General features: G+C 37.9%; 1 protein-coding gene across 1 annotated transcript; it reads right to left on the reverse strand.

Annotated features, from left to right (window-relative positions):
* Positions 1-1,127: 1,127 nt before the first annotated feature.
* IMPA1 (inositol monophosphatase 1) lies at positions 1,128-24,577 on the reverse strand. Its single transcript, XM_015145615.3, is given in 11 exon segments — positions 1,128-3,265; positions 4,644-4,795; positions 11,007-11,115; positions 13,925-14,033; positions 16,329-16,374; positions 19,261-19,365; positions 20,784-20,917; positions 21,609-21,695; positions 24,427-24,464; positions 24,467-24,532; positions 24,535-24,577. Coding segments are annotated over 11 exon segments (990 nt in total). The 5' UTR covers positions 24,563-24,577; the 3' UTR covers positions 1,128-3,149.
* Positions 24,578-25,136: the final 559 nt, after the last annotated feature.

Genomic DNA, 25,136 nt, shown 5'->3' on the forward strand with positions numbered 1-25,136 from the left:
TTTTCAAAGATGGAGGTAAATACCAGCAACAACTGCTAAAAGAGTTTGAGGAGATGAACTCGGGAGGGATAGAATGGAACAGGAAAATGCTGGTTTTCATTCTGAACTGTGTAGCAGTATTTGAAATTTTAAACTATGTGTGTGACTAAATAGTAATAAAAAGTACATTTTTTTTTTTCTAAATGAGGCAGGGTAAACATAAGGAACTGAGGTAAAAGGAAAGTTTAAAATAATTATTTTTGTTTTCTTGAAACATGGTATTTTAGGCTCTAGACTAGATCTTAAAATTAAGGACAAATGAGTGGAAATAATACATATCCCAGGAAAACTTCTGATTGAGCATTGTAAACCAATTCTAAGAAAGGCTGGTAATTCATAATAAAGCCAAATAATGCTTCACAAGTATAGGATAGAATGAACACAATTAAGTTAAAAGGCAAGTACATATATTTTATGTACATATATTTTATGTGTTCAAGTACATATATTTTATGTATCTGTGTATGTATACACATGCAGAAAGATACCCTGACTACAACATATACATGTGAAGTCTAAGAAGTCCTGTTACTCAAAAAAGTATTTTCAAATATTGTTAGATAATTCACTTGTCATTCATCCTTTTTCAGCATCTAAAGAAATTTCAGACACAAAATATTCAATTGCATTTAGAATAAATAGATGTAAAAGCTATTATAAAAAAAATGTAGGTTTTTAGAAAAGTTGGAAAGATTACAGGCAAAAAATAAGAACGTTTATTAAATAATATTTGCAAGTTTCAAATATTTGTAACTCAACACAAAAACCTCTAAAAGTATGTTGGGCACAATAGCTTATATCTGTAATTCCAGCACTTTGGAAGGCTGAGGCAGGAGGATCACTTGAGCCCAATGAGACCAGCCTAAGCAACATAGGAAGATTCTGTCTCTACAAAAAAATAAAAAATTAGCCAGGCATGGTGGCATGTGCCTCTGGTTCCAGTTACTAGGGAGGCTGAGGTGGGAGGACTGCTTGAGCACAGATGGTTGAGACTGCAATGAGTGGTGATCATGCCACTGCATTCCTGTTTGAGCAGAAGAGCAAGACACTGTCTTCAAAAAACAAAAACAAAACAAAGCCTCTAAAAGTAGTTTGAACTATTAACTTTAATAATGTAAATATCATGGCCTGGCTCGGTGGCTCACATCTGTAATCCCAGCACTATGGGAGGCCAAGGAGCCTGGAAAACATAGGAAGACTCCATCTTTACAAAAATAAAAGTAAAACATTAGCAGGGCATGGTGGCATGAACTTATAGTCCCATAAGAGACTCAGGAGACTGAAAGAGGAGGATCATTTTAGCCCAGGAATTTGAGGATACAGTGAGCTATGACTGCACCACAGCACAGTCAGAGTGAGATCCTAAATCTAAAAATAATAACGATAATGGGAACAATAATACAAACACCAATTAATTTAAAGTTTTATTCATGATCATCTTAATTAAAATAAATTTAATTGCAAAAACAACGTGCAACCTTAGAACACAGCATCAGATTTTTTTTTTTTTTTTTTTTTTTTTTTTTGAGACGGAGTCTCACTCTGTTGCCGAGGCTGGAGTGCAGTGGCACGATCTCAGCTCACTGCAAGCTCTACCTCCTGGGTTTATGCCATTCTCCTGCCTCAGCTTCCCAAGTAGCTGGGACTACAAGCACCCGCCTCCATGCCCAGCTAATTTTTTGTATTTTTAGTAGAGACAGGGTTTCACCGTGTTAGCCAGGATGGTCTCGATCTCCTGACCTTGTGATCCACCTGCATCGGCCTCCCAAAGTGCTGGGATTATAGGTGTGAGCCACCACGTCCAGCCAAGAATACAGTATCAGATGTTTTAAGTACATGTGATCAACAGTACAAACATAGTAATTATAGCACTTAAACCTTAGTATCACACATCTTTAATATATTAGATATAAACAACAATAAAATCACTCCCTACCTTGAAAACTTTATAGAAGCACTTTTCATTTTACAACACAAAGCTCATGTGAACCTACAATAAGTCTAGTAGTCTGTTCACATGCCAAGGGATAAGGCTGAACAATAAATTAACCCTTTAAAAATATCTATGAACCAGTACAATTTTCTATTTGAGTTCTGCAGAGCAATGACCACTAAGAAATATTTTTAAAGGCTGAAGAGAATCCAGCGGCAATGAAGTTAATTAACAAGACTAAGAGAAAAATAAATAGTTCAATATTAACAATACAGTATATTTGCCAGCACAATCAAATCAGTATAAACACCTACTGAACTTAGTAAAATGTTATATTATATCTAATTATGTCAGATATCTGATGAGAGTGCTTTGTATTATAGAAATAGTTTCTTCTCTCTTATACAGGACTTTAAAGCAAATCCAAACTGACAATTTAACTGTTTTGGAAAATGTATTCACTGCAGAAATGCCCACAATAAGCAATGCTATCTGATGGCATGGTAATGTGAAACATAAAAAATTTAACTAGATAATTTTTATTTCAAACCTGAAGCAAAAATACAGAATGCTGAGTTCATTACTTTATGTATCTATTATAACTAGGAATTACTACCTTAAAAATATTCATTCTCACAATGTTTGTTTTTAGTTGCCCAGACATATAATGGGCTAGGTGCTATATAAACACTGAAGAATAAAACACAAAAGGTTCTCTGCAAAGAAAAAAATGTTGGCCTAGGGTACTCAGTATGTCCTTACAAATTTAATTATATATGGTTTTTGAAACTAAAGAGAAATGTTTTTCCGAACAGTTAACTTTCTAAGTGGGTGTCTCTGCACCTATATAGTAAGTCAAAATTTCAGGGGACCATAGATATTTAGAAACACAAAATTGCTAATTGACTATTTCAGTTGATATTATATTTATCAACTGTACTTCCTGGGTATGTTTTCTAAAGTACATCCTTACGTGCAAAATGTTTTAAATCAGTGAAACAAACATTATGTCAATTCTTGCAAACCTAGTCATAGTAAAATAAGGAACAAGTTCCAAATTTTTAACCTGGTCAAAGAGAATCTAAACCAAGCATATCATACATCCAAAACACATATCCATCGATGAGTCACCAAGTCTGGGGAAAAGCAACTGGGATTGACTATGAGGCTGCCGTAATTAATCTTCATCGTCTCGTTGCAAAGGTATAACCTGAATTTCTTTGGCTATCCTTTCTGCTAATATTCTATTATTTGCAGCAATTACTCTTCGTGACATCAAATCAAATGGTCCACCTAAGAGCAAACAAGTATGAAAAATAGTTTTATCTGGTACAAAAATAATTCATTTAAAAAAAGTATAGCAATATGTACTATGGTCACATAACATTTTAATACTTTCAGTTTTCTTAAACAAAAATCTACTCTGTTACATTTCTACAACGTATAAGCTTAGACAATATATAACTAAGTTTCTAAGCATAATTTTTGAGCAAATAATGAAGTCATACCAGTTAGAAAATGTCATATTTTCTCTATTTCTATTTTTGTGCATTCTTATTACCTCTTTATTGTTTAAGAATCTATGGACAGGGCCGGGAGCAGTGGCTCATGCCTGTAATCCCAGTACTTTGGGAGGCCAAGGTGGGTGGATCACGACGTCAGGAGATCAAGACCATCCTGGCTAACATGGTGAAACCCCGTCTCCACTAAAAATACAAAAAAAAAAATTAGCTGGGTGTGGTGGCGGGCACCTGTAGTCCCAGCTACCTGGGAGGCTGAGGCAGGAGAATGGCGTGAACTTGGAAGGTGGAGCTTGCAGTGAGCCGAGATTGCACCACTGCACTCCAGCCTGCATGACAGAGCGAGACTCCATCTCAAAAAAAAAAAAAAAAAGAATCTATGGATGACAGAAAATGTGAATCCAATGGATTTTCATACCACTGTCCTTCCCAATTCCTTATTTCTTTGTTGCCTTTCTCCCAGATCACTGGTCAATTCTTTCAACCCAGATTCACCCTTCAGTTTAAAATTTTCACGATCAGTTGAAAGCAATTATTTAATTTCTCTAGTCTCAACACAGAAAGTGATGGTGGAGGAAGTCCATCATCAACTATCACCATTGTCACCTTCAAAGAGCTCTGGGTATAAGCCTCAGACTCAGTGACTGTCTGGGCCAAGGGTGTCCAATATTTTGGTTTCCCTGGGCCACACTGGAAGAATAAGAATTGTCTTGAGTCACACATAACATACACTAGCACTAATGACGGCTGATGAGCTAAAAATAAATTTTAAATCGCAAGAAAACTCATTATGTTTTAAGAAAGTTTACAAAGTTGTGTTGGGCAGCATTCAAAGCCATCCTGAACCACATGTGGCCCATGGGCTGCAGGTTGGACAAACTTGGTCTAGGCTTTTTCTACAGCCTTTCAGGAGTACCTGAAACTCACATTAGAAAAGGATTAGCCATTTATCATTGTAAGTCTCACATTACCATTACCTCTTATCCTTACCTCTATCTCCTAAAGTTTATTTTGATTTTGCACACAATTACATAGCTTGTTTCTGCTTCAAAAGCTGCAGTATAACATATATCAAAAAGTTTTTTAAATTTTACATATGGAGAAAAGTATAACAGATGTGTGGAGATCTGCTTCACTCTCCATAATTCTACCTGTAACATCCATTAGTACGCCACCAGCTTCAGTAACAATAATGCCAGCTCCTGCAACATCCCAACAGTGAATTCCCATTTCATAATATGCATCTGCTCCACCAGTTGCCACAAGGCACATATTAACAGCTGCTGTTCCAACACTCCGGATCCTAACAAATAGAATTTAGAAATAAAATTGGAAAAAATAATCCATGCAAGTAAGATATTCCTCCTTAACTTCACTTTAAGTGTCAACTGGAGAAACTTGGAACAGTCTAGAGGATAAAGATTTTAAGAGGTGATATCTAATTGTAAAATAAAAATATGTATAAATCTAATTATCATGGTATATTATATGAATCACAAAACCCTCACAAAGCAATACTTTAATAAGATAAACATTAAAACAATAATTTTTCATAAAAAATAAAGATAATGGTTAATTCTACAATAATGAAATGCAAGTATATTAATATTTGTCTAAATCCAGCTACTAACGCTTATATTATTTTACACACATATACACATACCCACAATGCAAATAGTCTCTAGGAGGTGTAAAATATCATGGTACGGGTCATTCTCAACTGGGTGTGCGTCATACATGTGCCTAAAGCAACAACAGCATGCCAGGCTCTGCACAGACCTAACCCTGCCGTGGAAAATTACTGTAGGTTTGCCCTCTCATAGCACCTCTTCCTTGAATTCAAGTTAAGTTGAATATGACTACACTTGATAGCAATTGTAGCAATAATTTATTCAGTAAAGAATCATCAATGTTAAAATTAATGGGTGAAAGTCTGATATTTACAGAGTGTCAAAGTGTCTCTCCACAAGATACATAATAAGTACAATATAAAAATAGCATCTTTACAATGGTCTACCATTACCAAGTGATCCAAGTTATTATCGCTCAAAATGGGACAAAAAGAAATGTGCCTGATAAAATGCACTGAGAAGGACAGAACATTACTTTTGTGGCATTCCTGCCAAAAATCCATGATCCAAACATAATCATTAGGAAACTAGACAAATTCAAATTCAAGAGACAGACTGCAAAATAACTGGCCTATACCTCTGAAAAACGTCAAGGTCATAAAAGACAAAGACTAAGCAAGTTCTAAATTAAAGGAAATTGATGAGAAATGACAACTAAATGCAATCCATGACTCTAGACTGGACGTTGGATTAAAATGTTCAAAATTTGAATAAAGTCTTTATATTAGATTATGTATCCATGTTAATTCCCTTTTATCATTGTACTGTGGCTATGTTACACAATGTCCCTTTTATTAAAGACATACACACTGAAATGTGTATTTAGAAGACAAACGTCATCATGTCTGCTAGTTACTTTCAAGCGGTTTTTACACAAATTCTTTCTGCAACTGTTTAAAGCAATGGTAATAAGGGAGTGAGTTCTGTTCAATGAGATCTTTCACAGTTTATTTAAAAACATGGGAAACTGATGACTAATGTGGCATTTGTTTTATATCTCAAAAATAAAAACCAAAAAATTGCACCTAAGTACATCCTTTATGCCAAAGAAATTTTAAAAAGGATTAGAATAACATAATGTCATTGATTTGGCATGTTTTCCGTCATATGTTTTTGAAGCACATCAAATCTGAGAAAGTACTAGTAAGTGCACCAAATTGCCACAGATGTTTGTTTCCCAGATAAATAAAATCAAATTAACTTTAGTGGCAGTTTTTTAGTTATAAAGAAAAGTGCATTTCCCCACTTCTCACATGAGATATGTGATATTTGATATCTCATATCATAGAATGCAAATACCAAGGTCTTTCATAATTAATTCCCTGGTATTCTATTCAGATACAGAATCCTAGGCTAGCCGAACAACAGTGATACCTACTAGTGGTGCTTCCGTCACTTCTAATGAGCATCATGGGATCTCAAGCAAGCGGTCTTGCAATCAGCAAGAGAATATTCTTTTATGGAAAATATTATGAAAGGATTACCAAACAGATTACTTAACTACCAGGTAATTAAGACTACGGTGTAGATTCTGCACTGTGTTCTGAATCTTATCTTATGTGGTCCTCCTATACAGCTGTGGTCCACCTATATAGCTAACATGGTATATTGTAAAAAGGATTACGTTTGATGTCACAAAGATTTGAGTTTGCTCCCATGTCATGTCATCAAATAAAGATTCCAATTTATTTTAGACAAATGTAGTAATGACTACAGCTAATATTTGTAATGACTACAGCTAATATAAGATAGCACCTAGCAGAGTGCCTAGCATATAAAATGTCCATAATAAAAATAGCTAATTTTATGATAAAATTATTCTCTAAACCATAATGTCAGAAAATAACATATACCATACATAGTGGATTTCATCTGCATGAATTCCTGAAAATTAAACAAAGGAAATGGATTCAGAATAATGTACTTTGCCTCATAAATGTTGGTTCTTAGGAACTTATTAGACTGTTTCTGCTTGTTTAAAGCATTCATTCAGATTATAACTCTCTTTAGTTTAATTGTTTTGTATAAGTAATTCTGAAATCCCATTGCAAAACTGAAGAATCAGCTGAATGCAAAAGATTATAAAAGCAATCAGTAAGTTAGTACTTCTTAGTAATATTTTCCTGGTTATACTTTTGAAAAAAATCTGAAGTAAAAATTAGTTTTTATTTCAGCCAACAGCAAAATTAAAGGTTAAAGTTGTAAACCTCTTGCAGTTTTTTTATGAGTAACATAACCTTTTTATAGCCTGTGGTTACAGTCCTTGCTTCAAGACAGCAGAGTGTAGCAGCAAGTTTATTGCCTTTCCCTCAAGGGCATCATTCTGGGAGGTTCTGTAGCTATTTGACAGAGACTCTCTTTTACTTTACTCATTACTATATAGACCACATATGCATAGTACATAATTAGTTTGTACATAGTCCACTATATTTTGAAGGGTCTGACTCCTAAGAGAAGTGCAATATTGAAGAAAGAGAAATGATCTGGGAGCCAGGATTCTAGTCATACTTCCATCCAGCTGTGCCATCTCAAGCAGCCACATCACCTACTTGAACCTCAGTCAACTCATCTACAAAATAAGGCTGGATTATTAGATATCTTTGATCAGTTCTAAGACTCTTGTAACTCAGTGATAATTTTCACAAAGAAAAAGATAGAAATATTAGGTGGTGAAAATATTACCTGCTGTTATTCACAATCACCATATTTTGTTCAATAAAGGATTTTTATGATTTTTCATATAAACAACTATGGTCAAAGAAATAATATTTAATGGCCGGGTGCGGTGGCTCACGCCTGTAATCCCAGCACTCTGGGAGGCCGAGGCAAGTGAATTACAAGGTCAAGAGCTCGAGACCATCCTGACTAACATGATGAAACCCCGTCTCTACTAAAAATACAAAAAATTAGCTGGGCGTGGTGGTGGGCACCTGTAGTCCCAGCTACTCTGGAGACTGAAGCAGAAGAATCACTTGAACCCCCGAGGCAGAGGTTGCAGTGAGCCGAGCTTGCGCCACTGCACTCCAGCCTGGTGACAGAGCGAGACTCCGTCTCAGAAAAAAAATAAAAATAAAAAATAAGATAGTGTTAACTGTACTAAAGTGACAGACCTCAAACCTTTAGCTTTTCTTGAAGATTTAAGGATAAAAGTAAGGATAAATATTTCCTTTTAATTTCTTCATTTATTAAACTGTCATTATAGAGGGACTCTGAGGTTTGGAGAATAATAATGGCATGCCAATTTGGAACTCCCTATACATCTCCTGGAAAATAATAAAATGAAATCAACCAGGAGGAAAAATAAAACCCGTAGGACCCATTCCATCAGTTAGAAATCAGGAAACACAAACTCTCAAACTACATCTAAGTAGAAGAAAAACAAACATATACATTCTAACAGAGCACCGGAGGCCCAAAGATACACAGAGTAGGGGAGAGAAGGCAGAAAAGACTTTGTGAGGAAGAACAGGGAGGAGCAGAGGACCCACAGGGAACAAAGACAAAACCACCCTCAGAAAAGAGTCAGTGAGACAATAAACACAAAAACAGAAACACTGAGCACAGATCAGCACTTGGTAATTCATAGTCCTGGCTACAGGTAAGGGGCTAGAAAACATGCAGAACCTGACCAGGCAGCCTCAGAGAAGCTGTGATTCTGAAGGAGAATCAGGTAAGATAGCAGAGATGGTACTCCTTGGAAACAAGTGAAGGAAAAGTAGGAACTAAGAGTGAAAACTTAAGGATCCTGCAGAAATGAATGATAAACAAAAGACAAGCCAACTCTATCTACAACCAGTAGATATTCATAAAAGAAAACGCACAGGAGGGCACAACTGGCAAAATAAGATATTCGGAAAGCAGGAACCCTAATCACAAAATGAAGTGAAAGTAGAAAAAATTAGACCACATTCACACAAAACTACTGCAAAACATCAGATGCTGTTAATAAAATGATTTTGTTTTTTCTTTTTGTTGTAAAGTCTCTCCCCCAAAACCAACAATGAAGGGGAATAAAATGAATATCAATCCAATCCGAATTAAATACTTTCAAACAAAAACTTGTGAATACTGAAAAAAAAGTTACATCAGCGATACAGAAACTAAGAGCAGAAATGGACCAAAATACATACATAAAACAAGATGGCTGAACTCAGGAAAGAAATGGGGGGGGGGGGAAATAAAAGACAAAACTATGTCAGGAATGAAGAATAAATTACAAGGTGCCAATAAAAGAATAGATGAAAAGAAAACTTAATAAAGAGAAATTAGGAAAAGCAATAAAAGAAAGAAGTAAAAAGAAACAGAGAAAATGGCTGAAATGAAGACACAAAGGAGATGGAGCATTCCTACTGGTGTCTTTAAAGAAAAAAATAACAGAAGTGCACGAGTACTATATCTTAAGGAAACTTCCTAGAAATTAAAAAGACATGAGCCTATATACTGAAACAGATAACTGACCCAGAATGAGCAATTCTAAGATACATCCTTTAAAAACTGTTAGCCAACAATTAAGGGGGGGGGGGGAAAAAACAGCCTCCAGTTAAAAGATAAAAGCCAAGAAAAATTAGATTTGCATCAGATTTCTCAAAAACAATATAGAAAGCAAGGCAACAGTGAAAGAACATTTTCAAGAAATTTATACTTTCATTAAGGATACTATACCCAGCCAAGCTGTCCTTCAAGTCTCAAGGCCACAGAAAAGCATTTTGGAAAATACCCAAACTCAGGGAAAACTGTGCACATATCCCCCAAGGAATCTACTAAAGGATGAACTTCTACTAAGAGGGCTATGCCCTCATGAATGGATTAATCCACTCATGGGTTAATAGATTAATGAGTTATCATAGGACTAGGACTGGTGGCTTCATAAGAAGAACAAAAACCTGAGCTAGTATGCTTAGCCCCACCATGTCACATTGTGTGCTGCCTCAGGACTCTACAAAGAATCCCCACCAGCAAGAAGGCCCTCATCAGATGCAGCCCCTTGACCTCGGACTTCTGAGCCTCTATAACTGTAAGAAATAAATTCCTTTTCATTATACATATACATTACCCAGTTTCAGGTATTGTGAGCAACAGAAAATGGACTAAGACAGACTCGTGTTGTGAAAATTTAATATAACTCTTCAGTAAAAGAGGAAATACAAGCAAATTACAGAATTCATGAAAAATAATTATAATGAAAATAAGTATCAGTATTTATGGGATATAATGAAAACAGTGATCAGATGAAAATTCATAGCCTAAATACCTACATCAATAAACATAAAGGAATTAAAATAAATTTTCTAATCAAAAAGGAAAAAAAAGGAAACAAAGTAAACCAAAAGAAAGCACGAGGATGAAAATAATTGCACAGAAAAGAAAAAACCATCTAAAGTTAAAATCCTGATTCTTTGAGAAAAAACAAGGAAAAAAGCACAAATAGACAAAATAGGTGACAAAGGGGAAATAACCACTGATATAGAGAAGCCAGAAATTAATTACAAGAGTCTATCTTACAGACTTCTATGCAAATAATTTGAAAACTTAAAGGAAGTAATTTCATAGGCTGTGGAAATGTTCCAGATCAAATAAGGCTAAGGAGACACGACAACTAAAAGTAATAATGCTGACTCTAGACTGAATCCTACTCTGTTGGAAGGCAAATCTATAGAAAACATTAGCAGATTAACTGACAAAACTGAATATGGATGACAAATTAGATAAAAAGTATATTTATGAAATCAATGTTTTCATGGTTATGGAACAGAATCTCCCTATTCTTCAGAAACCATGATGTATATAATTCATTCTAAAATGGTACAGGAAAAAAAAAGGTGTGTGTATGCACGTACACATGTATACAGAGAGAGAAAGAGAGAATAATGGTAAAGAGCTTACCCATGAACAGGAATGCAAAAAAGTTTTTCCATATTAGAAAGAACAATTCTTACAGTCTCTGGTGTTCTGGAAGAGCCCAACTCAGTCACCAAGAGTGATTTGGTAATATCTAAAAAGAAAGAGTTAGGTTTCAATATTTAGAATTCGGGAAAGTATCTGACACTTGTAATTCAGAAGAAGGCATTTGTATCCCTCTTCCTTGTTTTATCGTGTTTCTTTATAAGCATTTAAATAATAAAATACTGATTAATTAATTATCCCCAAGTGATCCTTTTTACAAGCATCAGAGTCCAGCTGCTTAGGCCCTTCCTGAAAAAGTATATAATGTAACCAATTTGCCTACATACACAATACCTTTAGTGGGAAACAGCAAATGCCTTAAATATTTAAAAAGGAAAAAGGAGAGATTAAATTCAATAAGGGATTTATGTATAGATTTGAAAGAAAACAAATTACAGTAAAATTACAGTAAAAGTAAAAATTTTACTTTACAACAAAAGTAAAATTCTCTGACATCCATTTACAAGACTGACAGGTTATCCAAGGTTTTCCATTTGAAGCTCAGGACACACCAAACACCCCACATCTCACCTCCTCTCACCAGTTGAGATGTATGTTCACCAGCTGTGGCTGTGTTTGAGCATTTCTGTAACTGTTGTACTACTTCTAATAGTTACATAATTTAGGGCTGGGTACAGTGGTTCACACCTGTAATCCCAGCACTTTGGGAGGCGGAGGTGGGCAGATCACGAGGTCAGGAGTTCGAGACCAGCCTGTCCAACATAGTGAAACCCCGTCTCTACTAAAAATACAAAAAATTAGTTGGGCATAGTGGCGCGCACCTGTAATTCCAGCTACTCCAGCGGCTGAGACAGGAGAATAGCTTAAACCCAAGAGCGGAGGTTGCAGTGATCCGAGATCACTCTACTGCACTCCAGCCTGGGTGACAGAGCAAGACTCTGTCTCAGAGGAAAAAAAAAAAAAAAGGGTTACATAATTTAGTACTTTGTAAAGTGAAGAACGACTATGCAAAGGAAAAGAGTTGTTTCTATGAAAGCTACCATATTTCTTCAGGTCTAAGATTTGTATTTTCTCACATGTTGACATCTAGAAAAATAAGAATGCATCCTCCATTTCATGGGGTCTTAGATTTTAATAAAAAGGAAACAGCCTAAAAATCTGCTCTTAAATTAAGTGTTTGATTGAGGGGAAAAAGTATAAAAGCCTAAAAAGATTCTAAACTCAAATTGTTTTGCAAGTACTTTTAAGTTCTTGCTGCACTGAAAAGAATCTCAAAGTGCAAACTGTGGAAAATGTTTGATGTGGTTTATGGAAGAACAGTAACTCAAAACTTCAATAAGCTGTGATAAAGAAAAAGAAAAGTTTTAATCTGCAGAATGCCAGTACCTTTAAATTATCAAGCTCAAAGAGGCATTTAAAATATACCAGCACACAGTCTCACTCCCCTGGAGTTAAATAATTACCACTTGAAGCCGCTTGCTATGGGGGCTCTAGACTCATTGATGCCAAGCAGCCATAAAATGCCATACACCCTATAATTCAACAGTGTATAGCCAATCACTAAGCAATGTTATTTCTGTAAACAAATGAGAATTCCTGAAGTACAACTTTTCTAATCATCCCCTCTCCCAGTGTGTCCCTTTTTCTTTAAAAACCTGAGCCTCTGCTAAGTTCTCTGGAGCACACTCCAAGGTAATCTAGAACTGTGTCCTGGGCTGCAGTCCTCAACTTGGGCCCAAATAAACTCTCTACATTAATTTTGCCTGCGCTTCCTTTTTTGAGGCCGACAGATGTAATAGAGAAGGAAGAACTTAAATTGCCATTTGGCTCATATAAAATATGTCTCCTTTTCAGTAATTCCCAGCTTTAATGGGCTTTTTTCCCCCCCATTTACTTCGTAGTAATTGGTCCTAGAGGCATCAGATCAGAAGAATTCTATAAAGAATTTTAGATGCAGTAGATAAAACATAAACCATGAACTCCACAAGGACAGTGTGAAAGGAAAATAAATCTGAGGACCCAAAAATCACTAAGCCAAGGGAAAAGTCAAGCTGGGAACTGTGTCAGGCAATCCTGCCTCCCATTTAATTCCTAAATAAGACACCTACAAAGGCAAAAGAGCTACATACCTCCCTTACAATTTCACCACAAGGAAATTCCTTGTGGACCTCAAGATCTTTACCCTAAAACAGTTCTGGCTGAATTTTGCCCTGGCAATGTAGACTGATAGCTTATCTTCACAGGTGTGGGACAGAAAGTCATCCCTCTGCTCACCTGAGACAAATTCATATCTGATCGCTTCCTCTGCCCTATTGTTTATGTAAAAATGCAGATTCACTGAGCCAGACTCAACTGTGTATTTAAAGGCTGATTACAGACTTAAAAGAATGTAATCATTTGTCATTTATCTACCTATAACCTGAACACCGCCCCCTTCCCCACTTCTAGTTGTCCTGCCTTTATGTACATCTTACACATATTGATGTTTCATGACTCCCTAAAATGTATAAAAGCAAACTGTATCCCAGTCACCTTGGGCACATGTCGTCAGGACCTCCTGAGGCTGTGTCATGAGTGCATCCTTAACCTTGGCAAAATAAACTTCTAAACAGATTGAGACCTGTCTCAGATATTTAGGGTTCACAATCGGAAGCCAGTCTTAATCATCTTCCTATCTCTATCACAAAATATAATGTTGAGCCTGAAGTGTTTGCTCAATTACATTTCTTTCCCTACTTCCACTCCACATTCAAAACTGAAGTAAAAAAGAATAAAGAGATAATAAACACAATTTATGAATCAGTTAACATTTGGAGAATTCCACAGGTGAACATTAAAAAACAATAAAATATTGAGTACACAATATGAATAGCACCAAAAATTGGAATTAACCCTACCTTCTTGTTGTGAAACTTGTAGTTTTTGACCATTACAAAAGGCACCTTTTCCTTTTCTGGCAGTGTACATCTTGTCTTCCACACAGCTGTACACAACTCCAAATTCTATCTGCAGAGGAAATCAAGTTTCCTTTACCAAACCTAAGTATTTTTCATATACTTTTTTCTAAGAAAATAACAAGGCAAGCTGGTATACCGACTAATAACAATGGACTGAAATGGCTAAACTGTGGGATACTTAAAATGTTAATTTCCAGACTAATTAAGAGAAAGAGGTCACCAGAACTGATATTCTTGACTCTCCTCCCATCCAAGTCCAGATCTAAGAACACCCACCTCACCTCTCTTCCTCCTGCCTCAGAAGACAGGGCTTTCCTCGTTTCCAAGTGAACACTTCTCCGGTGTGAGGACTCCTACCCTCACAGACATTCTCTCAAAAACTGCTCCATCAGCTGATTCCCTCGTCTCTTGGATTTTTCTTCTTACACCTTCTCATTAAATTTCTCTCCTCCTTACAAAACTTTTGAAATGTTATTCTACCCTTTTCCCTTCGCTGCCAATGAGTAACTTTGCATCTCTTATTCTCCTCTTAATATATTACAATGTGGCTTCTGCCTAAATCACTCATTCTTCTGAAAGTCCCACAGAGAATATAAACAAACTTTGTTTATTGCCTCAAATGCCTTGTCTGACGAATTGGAGCCTGCTGGCTCAACACTTATTCAATACTTAATTTACTACCTTCATGTTCCCAGCATTATTCTCTTAGTTCTACCTCACCTACTAATTCGTCTCAGAGTTATGACTTTAGAACATTCTTTTCTGCCTCACCCTGAAAAGTTAGGCACCTCAGGCTTTTTTCTTCCTTCTCCCATTGCTTCAATTTCCCTTTTAGCTCTCCATATTCACACAGGTTGGTTCTTTCCAGTCCACAAATTCATTTTGGCTCCCATCAACCTCATAATCGGGGGAAGAACCTATGGTTCCAAACTTAGTCTTGCAGAATTTCAAAGACAAAATCACTCATTGCCTGATCACCTCCCATTCCTTCCCCATAAATCTCTTTCATATTTAATCTTAAAAATACTTCCCAATTTTGCATTTCCTTGGCTATTCTCACTGCCTATACTTAGTTCAGAATCACCCACACCCCAGTATAATCTCTACATTGCTAGAATTATCTGTCACTTTCCACTTCAAAACCTCTACTGGTTCCCAACTACCTAGAAACAAAAACAATTTTCTTGCATGGACTGGCCACAGTGCCTCACAGTAAGGCCAAACTAACCTCTGTCCTGGCCACTTGGAGCACTTCCCTCTCCATGAACATCTCACCGTTCCCCACACATATCATGGTCTTCAATTTCTCCAAGCTGTTCTTTCTGATTAAAACGCTTTTCTCTTCCCACCCACTCCCACCCCCCTGCCGCCAATCTGGAAAACCCCTAGTTTTCTAAGGGCCGACTCACATGACCAACTTCTAAGACCCCTGCTGTTATGAAGATTTTACCAACCCACTCTCAGAAGAACTGGTGACATCATGTGTTCCCACAGTATTTTTTTTCACGGTTCCACCACATATCATCTCACCTGTTCACACATCTAACTTTGTGCTGAGCTGTGAGTTCAATGGCAGGGCCAGCACATAGCCCAGAGCTGATTATATACTGAATGCTCACTTAGCTTCTTCTGGACATTCTCACTAATTAATACAACCCTGAGGCTAAGCTGTCATTTGTCTAATTTGTGTTTTACGTTCAGAAATGTTATAACTGCTTTTATACATGTTGATTTTACATTATGAAAAGTTCCTTGAAGATAGGTAGGTAAAATGTTAGTAACCACTCTTCAGTGTTTGACCAACTAAGTAGCCAAATGCAAGGAAATGCTATAGCTATGTGTTTTATTCTGCCAGACTTTAGACATAAGTATTTGGACATAAGACATAACCTGAACTATGTGTAGGTTCCTAAGGAGAGTCTGTATTTTCCAGCTATGCTTTGGCCCCTGCTACTTGCTGGTTTCTAAATGTATTTCTTAACTAACACCTACTAAAGCATTCCCAGCTCAAATCTCACCTCTTCCACGAAGCATTTTGGATCACGTATCAACTGCTATCCCATCTGACTCTATCACATATATAATGGTTACTAAATACTGAGTTGTATTTCAGTTACTTGTGTATATTTTCTCCTTACAACTCCTGCTTCTTAGAATACATTAAATTTTATTCAATGGAAATGTACCATGAAAATTTTAACAGTCCTGTAGCTTATATTCAAAATAATGCAGTTATATAAATCAAATATATAGACAAACCTGAATTTATTATGAAAACACATTTACTTTTTCTCAGAAAATGAGAGCAAGGCATATAATTAAATATACGTTTAAAAAAACATACCTTTTTATTTACAGCAAAGCCAATTGAAACAGCTACAAAAGGAAATCTTTTTTTAAAAAAAAGGACAAAACACAAATTAACCAACATAGAACTTTTGCTAATAAAATTAATCTTTTCATAATATAAGTGTTCTTAAAATTTTTCCTATAAGAAGTCTCATCTCCACTCCCCACAAAATCTAAGATGCAGAACAGTTTGTACAGTATACAACCCTTTGTAAACAGGACAAAGTGGAGGTATTATACACACATACCCACACACACACACACGTTCACACAGGACGCTTCTACAGGCATGAAACATCTCTGAAAGGATTCACAAGAAACTCCTAACAGTGGTCATCTCCAGAGATGGATCCTGGGAAACCCGAAATAGAAGTGCGAAGGGCATTTTGCACCACGTTTTCTATCTTTTGAAGGTCAAATTCTATGAATATAGTAGCTATGTAAAAATATTTTTTCATGGCCGCACACAGTGGCTCACTTCTCCCAGCACTAATTTAGGAGGCCAAGGCAGGAGGATCACTTGAGCCCAGGAGTTTGAGACCAGCCTGGCTGGTCAACATGGCAAGATCCTGTCTCTACCAAAAAAAATTACAAAATTATCTGAGTGTGGTGGTGCATGCCTATAGTCCAAGCTTCCCCAGTAGGCTGAGGCAGAGGATCCCTTGAGCCGAGAAGGTGAAGGCTGCAGTGAGCCGTAATCATGCCATTGCACGCCAGCCTGGGTGACAGAGACGCTGTCCCCCTTTAAGAAAAAAAAAGCCAAAATTGTAAAAACTTTTAAATCAATTTGGTTAAAAAAGAAAACCATAAAAACTTTTAAATCGATTTGGTTAAAAAGCATATATTTTAATGATTTTTTCTTTTTCTTTCTTTCTTTTATCTTTTTTTTTTTTTTTTCTGGAGACGAAGTTTAGCTCTTGTTGCCCAGGCTGGAGTGCAAAGGCATGATCTCAGCTCACTGCAACCTCCACCTCCCAGGTTCAAGTGATTCTCCTGCCTCAGCCTCCCAAGTAGCTGGGATTACAAGCACGTGCCACCACACTCAGCTAATTTTGTATTTTTAGTAGAGACAGGGTTTCTCCATATTGGTCAGGCTGGTCTCGAACTCCCGACCTCAGGTGATCCACCGGCCTCAGCTTCCCAAAGTGCTGGGATTACAGGCATGAGCCACTGCGCCTGGCCTGTGATTTTTTTTCCCCTATGTCCTAGATCATGATAAACACAAATACTGCAGTGGACAAAATAAATGACTGTCACTTGTCTCTACTCCAACAGCAAACTTTAGGCTTGGCCTCTGAAAAGTAGACTTTGAGCCAAAATTTTTCCATAGCTGCATGATAGTCTGAACACAGGTTGTAACTGCTGACTCACAAGACAATTAAGATCAAGGAAATAGACAAGATCAAGGTTCAACTATTGAAACTAAAGCTATTGAAAATAAAAACTTTTAAATATGTAATAAAGTTTCTAACAAAAATAAGATATGATACAAAGTGTATTGTACAGTCTTTTCTTCTGTGAAAATATATTAGCATCTTTCCACATTTAAAAGATACAACATTCTATCACATATAGATTCTAAACCTTAGCTTTGTAGACTTCAAGGATTGTATATATAGTACGGATGTGTATGACTACATGGGAACTTCAAATATGACATCTATATGTAATCCCACCAGAAGCAGCTACTAATTTTAACTCTCACGGGCAATTCCATCAGGCTTTCTTCTAGTAATATCATATACTTACTCTGTGCCAGGCACTATACTAAGTTCTTATATGAATGTACTATTCGTAGAGTTGAGTTGCAATTCTACGAGGCAAGTACTATTAATATGGCCTTTTTATAAATGTTTTTTAATACTGTGGCCTAGAAAGGTTAACTAACTTGCCTAAGGTGAAAAAGCCAGCAAAAAAGCACCAGAATGCAAGTCTATTGATCCTAACATCCAAGCAATTTTTTTTTTTTTTTTTTTTTTTTTTTTTTTTTGCTGGTCCCGGCCCCAACCCCATCCCCCTAAGGGCTAAGGGGAGGGGCCTCCCCTGCACTTTTTAACCCTGCTTTTCACTCCTGGACTGAACTCATTCTATGTCGACAACACTCTCCAAGAGTGACTGCATTAGTTTTACTAAAATACATTTTTTTTAACATAGTTTAAATTTTTAAAATTTATTTTTATTTTTTGAAAACATATTTTTGGCCAGGTGCAGTGGCTCACGCTTGTAATCCCAGCACTTTGGGAGGCTGAGGCAGGTGATCACCTGAGGTCAGGAGTTCAAGACCAGCCTGGGCAACCTGGTGAAACCCTGCCTCTATTAAAAATAGAAAAATTAGTCGGGCGTGGTGGCAGGTGCCTGTAATCCCACCTACTTAGGAGGCTGAGGCAGGAGAACCGCTTGAACCTGGGAGGTGGAGGTTGCAGTGAGCCGAAACCGTGCCATTGCATCCCAGCCTGGCCAACAAGAGCGAAACTCCATCTCAAAAAACAAAACAGAAACAAACAAAACATATTTTTACATAGTTACTACTAATAGATCCATATTAGTAGATCCATATAAATCTATGGTATGTGCCACTCAAAGAACAGAAAATGGCATTCAGGGCAAAGTGCCCTTCCCACTCTCAAAGCAGCAATGTTGTTTGCTTCCCTTTTTAGATAGCGCCAACAGCGGGAAAAAGAATGATGAACAGGGCACTTGGCACCACAGGACAAGATCACATTAATATTTCTTTACCTCCTCCATATCTGATAAGTCTGCATAATACATTTTGCTCCACTATTACATTTTATATACACTTTATTAGAATAAAGAAGCATAAACAAAGTATACAATTTTCTAAAGTGTACATGTTCCTAAACAGAGTATCTACAGGTCAATCCAGTTAATATGCAAAGAGTAATTATATTAGAAATTTAAAAACATACCTATGTACAAAGTTAGTTGTTCCATCAATAGGGTCAATGATCCATGTGGGGTTGTTGGTTAAGATACTTTTTTCTCCAGCTGCCACAGATTCCTCACCAATGAAACTAAAAGCAAGCAGGACAAACTTTTAATCTTTACACTGATTTCAACAATTTCCAAATCATAACATTTCCTTAGCTACACAGAGTACTATAAAACATAGCAGGCCAGGCGTGGGGGTTCACGTCTGTAATCTCAGCACTTTGGGAGGCTGGGGCGGGCAGATCACCTGAGGCAGAAGTTCAAGACCAGCCTGGCCAACGTGGTGAAACCCTGTCTCTACTAAAAATACAAAAATTAGCCAGGCATGGTGGCAGGCACCTGTAATCCCAGCAACTTGGAAGGCTGAGGCAGGAGAATGGCTTTAGCCTGGCAGGTGGAGGTTGTAGGGAGCTGAGATTGTGCCACTGCACTCCAGCCTGGGTAACTGAGCGAGACTCTGTCTCAGGAAAACAAACAAAAACAAACAAACAAACAAACAAAAAAACATAGCAAAAGTCTGTACCCTACACTTTTCTATTGTTGCTTCTTCTTCCTTCAGGTAAAGACTGATAAATGTAAGGAAGTTTTAATTTCTTTCCCGCAGAAAAATTTCAAAATTCAAATTCTAAGATGTTATACCAGGGTAAGGTGCGTCCACACACACATTTGCAGCAGACGAGAAATCATTAAGGAAATGTAATGATGTTTAAAATAGGGGCCAGGTGTGGTGGCTCATGTCTGTAATCCCAACACTTTGGGAGGCCGAGGCGGGCAGATCATGAGGTCAGGAGTTCGAGACCAGCCTGACCAACACGGTGAAACCCTGTCTCTATTAAAAACACAAAAATAAGCCAGGCATGGTGGTGCATGCCTGTAATCCCAGCTACTCAGGAGGTTGAGGAAGGAGAATCACTTGAACCTGGGAGGTGGAGGTTGCAGTGAGGCGAGATCGCGCCACTGCACTCTAGCCTGCGTGACAGAGCGAGAATCTGACTAAAAAAAGGTCCAGACACTCTCTAATATTCTCCTCCCTTCAAGAGGCAGAGCCTAATATCCCTTCCTTGAGTGTGAGCTATGCACAGATACTTGTTTCTAACCAATAAAGTGTAAGTGACAGTATACAAAACTTTGGAGACTTGTTCACAAAATGCCCCTCTAATTTGCATCTGGTTCAGACTGTTTCTCCCTCCCTGTGCCACCTGCACCGGACCAGATGTTAGCTTCCACGTTGTGAGTTACTCTGTAAAGAGGCTACATGGTAAGGAACTGAGAGAAGCTACCAGCAGACAACTCCCCCAGGAACTGACATCTGCCAACAATCACATGACTGAATGGATCCTTGAGTTCCAGTCCAACCTTCAGTTGACTGCAGCTCTGACCAACACTTTGACTGTAACTTCATGGAAGACCTTAGCAAGACCCATGTAGTCAAGCTACTCTCATATGCAGAACCCCAAAGGTGAGATAATAAACATTTCCTGTACAGAATAAATCAAAATACCTGTGAGATGGATACTTTTCCTTTATGGAAGAGATAAGCATTTTTTCAACTTTTTGGTCTGTAGCAGTTACCAAATCAACTGGAGAACTTTTCAGCATAACATTCATTTCATTTTTTAGAGCTTCACAAACTACCTAAAAAGAGGTTTTGGTAAGCAAATAGAAAAGGCATAATTTTAAACAAACAGATAAAAATACATAAATGGTTTAAGACATTCAATCTGTCTTAAATAATATTCTTTAAAGACATTCTTAAAAATGTCTTACATCTATAAAATAAGCCTTTAATAGTTACGTCTTTCTAAAAACAAAAATTATATAATCTTACATCTTATTTTAGATTCACAACTGTCATCACAGAAAATTTGATCATATAAAATCAGGGTATATGCTCTATTTCAAGTATTTAGTAAAATGAAAATAAATGTAGATTGATCAAACTATGTATTTTATTTAACAAGGCAGGCTGGGTGTGGTGGTTCACACATGTAATCCCAGCACTTTGGGAGACCAAGGTGGTCCAGGAATTCAAGACCAGCCTGGACCCTCATCTCCAAACAAAAATTTAAAAAATGAAAAGTAGCTGGACATGGTGGCTCATGCCTGCTGCAGTCCCAGCTACTCAGGAGGCTGAAGTGGGAGGACTGCTTGAGCCCAAGCCTGGGAAGTTGAGACTGGAGTGAGCCATGATCCCGCCACTACATTCCAGCTTGGGTGACAAGCAAGACCGTTTCAAAAAAAGAAACCAAACCAAAACAAACAAAACAAGGCAACAACACAGTGTCCCCACCAATCACATTATAACTGACAAAATCTTAGCTCATACCTCTCCAGCTCGTCTTGCTAGAGTTACTGCATAATCCATGCATTCCTGCCAAGGATCAGCCATCTTCTGAAAATATTTGACAAATATCTGTACAAAGTAGTTACAACTGTCTTAGTACTCTTAATTATAGAATAGTTAGTTCACAAAAGCATCTTAATTAGAAACAGACTGTCATTTCAGGATTCACCCTATGCCCTAGAGTTTTTCCCAAGATTTATACCTATACCCAGTAAAAAACATTTCTCACCTAAATTACCTCATTTCTATATTAAAATATTTTCATAATAAAGACTATTCTATGAAATTGTTTCCCAGTGTGTCCATACCATATTACACTTTTTAAAAAAAAAAAAACAAAACATTCGTTTGGAGAATAGATAAGAAACAACGCAAGAAATACTTTAAAAGTTAGCATAATATTTGGGAGGAGAATAAAGTGAAAACAAGAGAAAGAACACTGGGAATACTAAAAAAGAACCTTGAAGGGAAACAGCAAAAGGTACTCAAAAAATTACGTGTAAAGATGAAGAACTTAAGGCTCAGAGATGAGAAATAATTTTCCCAAAATTACAGACAACTGACACAGAACTTGAACTCAATTCTGATTTTAAAGTCCATTGCTCTTTGTATTATAACATTCTGAGAAAGGAAAATTCCAGGACCAAAAAAATAATAAAAAAGCAAATTTGTTTCCCTGAGTTTCAGAGAGGGGGGAAAAAAAAACGAACATGTATTTGTGTTCCAAACTGTCCAGCTTTCCACTGACTTCTGAAGACTAAAATAACTCACCACTGGCTTGATCACACTCTGAAGTCTGCATCTAGCACAGTAAAGCTTTTTAAGCTGTCAGACTAAAAACTGTGGCACCATTTAAAAAGCAACCCTAATTTTGTCTCCTTTCCAATAGAAAATAATAGACACAGAGTCACATCTTGAAGACTATTCATCTTGGGGCCCACATTATAGGAAAGAGGACAGGAGTGGAAAGGAAGGGCAAAAGACCCACACGCCAAATTTCTACCTGATAAAACATTTTTTAAAATTTTGTTTTAAAGGAAGCCACTCTGTGAGTCATATAAGCAACTCCTTCAAGCTCTTCACGAATTGTTTCCAAACTTTTTTTTTCCACTCTTACTCCCATTCTGCTCCACTAGTCTTAACAGAACTAGATGTTCTCAAGCTGTACCTGCTTTCCTGCCAGAAACAGCTCAAGCCACTCACACTCCTGCCTTCTAACAGCACTAATGTAACTCTACAAATTCTTCAGGACCCATTTCAAAAGCTACTGTCTCTTCTAGGGATTCTCCACCCAGAAGTCACTATGTCCTTCACCCTTCAATAGATGTTTACTGAATACCTATAATATGCTATACACTGCACCATGGGGAGGAAAATCAGGTCCTGTTCACACTTTCTAGGAGGGACTCAATATTAATAAAAAACTAAAGACTACATGCAAAATAACAACTGGAATAATAAAAGTTAAGGAGGAGAAGTGCAATCAGAAGCGTCTAAAAGGGAGGTTTCACCTGGACTTAGGCATCAGATCAGGTTTCCCTGAAGACAAGATTAAACCAAGAGGAGAAGAACAAGTGAACACGCATGAACTCACTCAACTGCAGGATGCCTGGTGCATGAAGACTAACTGAAGGGCCTAAGTGTGACAGCTCAGACTAAGGGAAACAGTAGGAATAAAGCTGGGGAGGTAGTGGGGATCATCCCCTACAGGGGGGCCTTACGGATAATACACTGATTGAAGAGGCTTCAGGAATCACTTCATTGTGGCTACTGAATAGAAGGGTAGAAAATGGGTGTGGATACAGGGTTAGCAGATTTACATTCAGGATGCAGTGGTGGGAGGATACCTGATGATTGGCTGAAACCTGGGAGGGAAGCTTTGCTGTTAGAGAAGTTAAGAGAGTCAAGAGATACCTGTTTTGAGGAAATCAGTAACAGATTGGCTACAGAGTACCAGGGACAGGAAGAGTCCAGATTTCCCACTCTGGCAACTGTATGGATAATGGTCACAGTCTACTGAAACAGGGAGCAAGAAAAAAAGAGTCAAGTTTGGGATATAGGTAGGAGTTTGAGAGATCAGGAGTTTAATTAGCAGAAGATGAGAGGCCTCTGTAAAATCAAAAGATGTCAGTTATGCAGCTAAATCATGGATCCGTAAAATCAAAAGATGTCAGTTATGCAGCTAAATCATGGATCCTGAGCGCACAGGTATGGCCTGCAGATAGAAACATGTAAGTTACTTGAGCAGACAGCAACTGAGGTCCTGAGTCTGGACATCGTTGGATAGGCATGATTGACAACTGCGTAGAAATGTGATCCCACAAAATCAGTATGATCCAAATGGAGCAGACTGACTGTGGAAACCCAGCAAGGACTGTCTTCAGATTCATCTTGGCCTCTGTCCAGCATTCCTTTCTCCTGTATATGGGGCAAGACCCCTACTGAAATGGGGGTCTTAAGATCTACAACCAGACAAGGTAGGTCAGAGAATTTCTTCATGGTCAGTTCTAAGACAGAAAGGTGGGCCAAGATTCCTGTCAAGGGCTATGGGAGTTATGAGCCAGGAATGGTGGATGAAAACCATATATATATACACACACACACACACTTAAGATATATACACACTATATATATACTATATATAAGTAAATATACTATACATAAGAATATTTATATACTATGTATAAAGTATATAAGTACATTTTATATATCTTTTTTTATATAGTTATATATAACATATAGTTATATCTCTATAAATCACAGTATATTTATTGATGGGCAGGGTCCGTAGTTTACTCACTTTCATTTTCCCAAAGCCATAAACACCTGAACTGTTTCTGCTGTTTCAGTCCTGGTCACAGCCTTCCAGTGTGGGAGCCAGGCCACCTGTCCCAGCAGCGCGACTGCGGCAGCACAGGACCTGGGCGCTGCCCCATCACTTAAGAGTGACTACCTCGGCCTGGGGATGCACCAAGTTTCTCGGAGCTTTTCGGAGTTGGGGACATGAAAAGGGGCAATTATTCTATAGAAGCCGCCACAGAGGTTAAGTGAGGTCGCGTAAGCGAACCGCTACTCCAATGTCGGAACTGTTCCTGGTCGCCCAGGGTAGCTCCGGATAACGCGGCAGGCAGGGGTCACCCAAAGGCGGCCTCCGCCCTAGGCGCCTACCGCGCACAGCGCTCGCCCCCGCCCCTGCGGAGGGAAGGGGCCGCTCGGGAAACACACAGCGCCCGCTGAACCCGGAGGGTGTGGCGAGGGGAGCGTGAGGAAAATAACGGTCTCACCTTGGGTTGGAGGACGTCCCGCTAGCTCTGTGCCTGGTATTATCACGCTCGGCTCTTCCGGAGGTAGAGGAGCTACTCGCAACAGGAAGTTCCGCCTTTAAAAACTCGGTTCCTGAGGGGGCGTGGTTGCTTTGCTGGGCCCCGCCCCGAGCTGCGCCCTGCGAGCCTCTGCCAGGCCCGGCCGGGTTCTGATCCGCGCTGGAGCATCAGACACTGCCTCTTCTTT

This window comes from Macaca mulatta, chromosome 8, assembly GCF_049350105.2.
Source record: "Macaca mulatta isolate MMU2019108-1 chromosome 8, T2T-MMU8v2.0, whole genome shotgun sequence".
NCBI lineage: Eukaryota > Metazoa > Chordata > Mammalia > Primates > Cercopithecidae > Macaca > Macaca mulatta.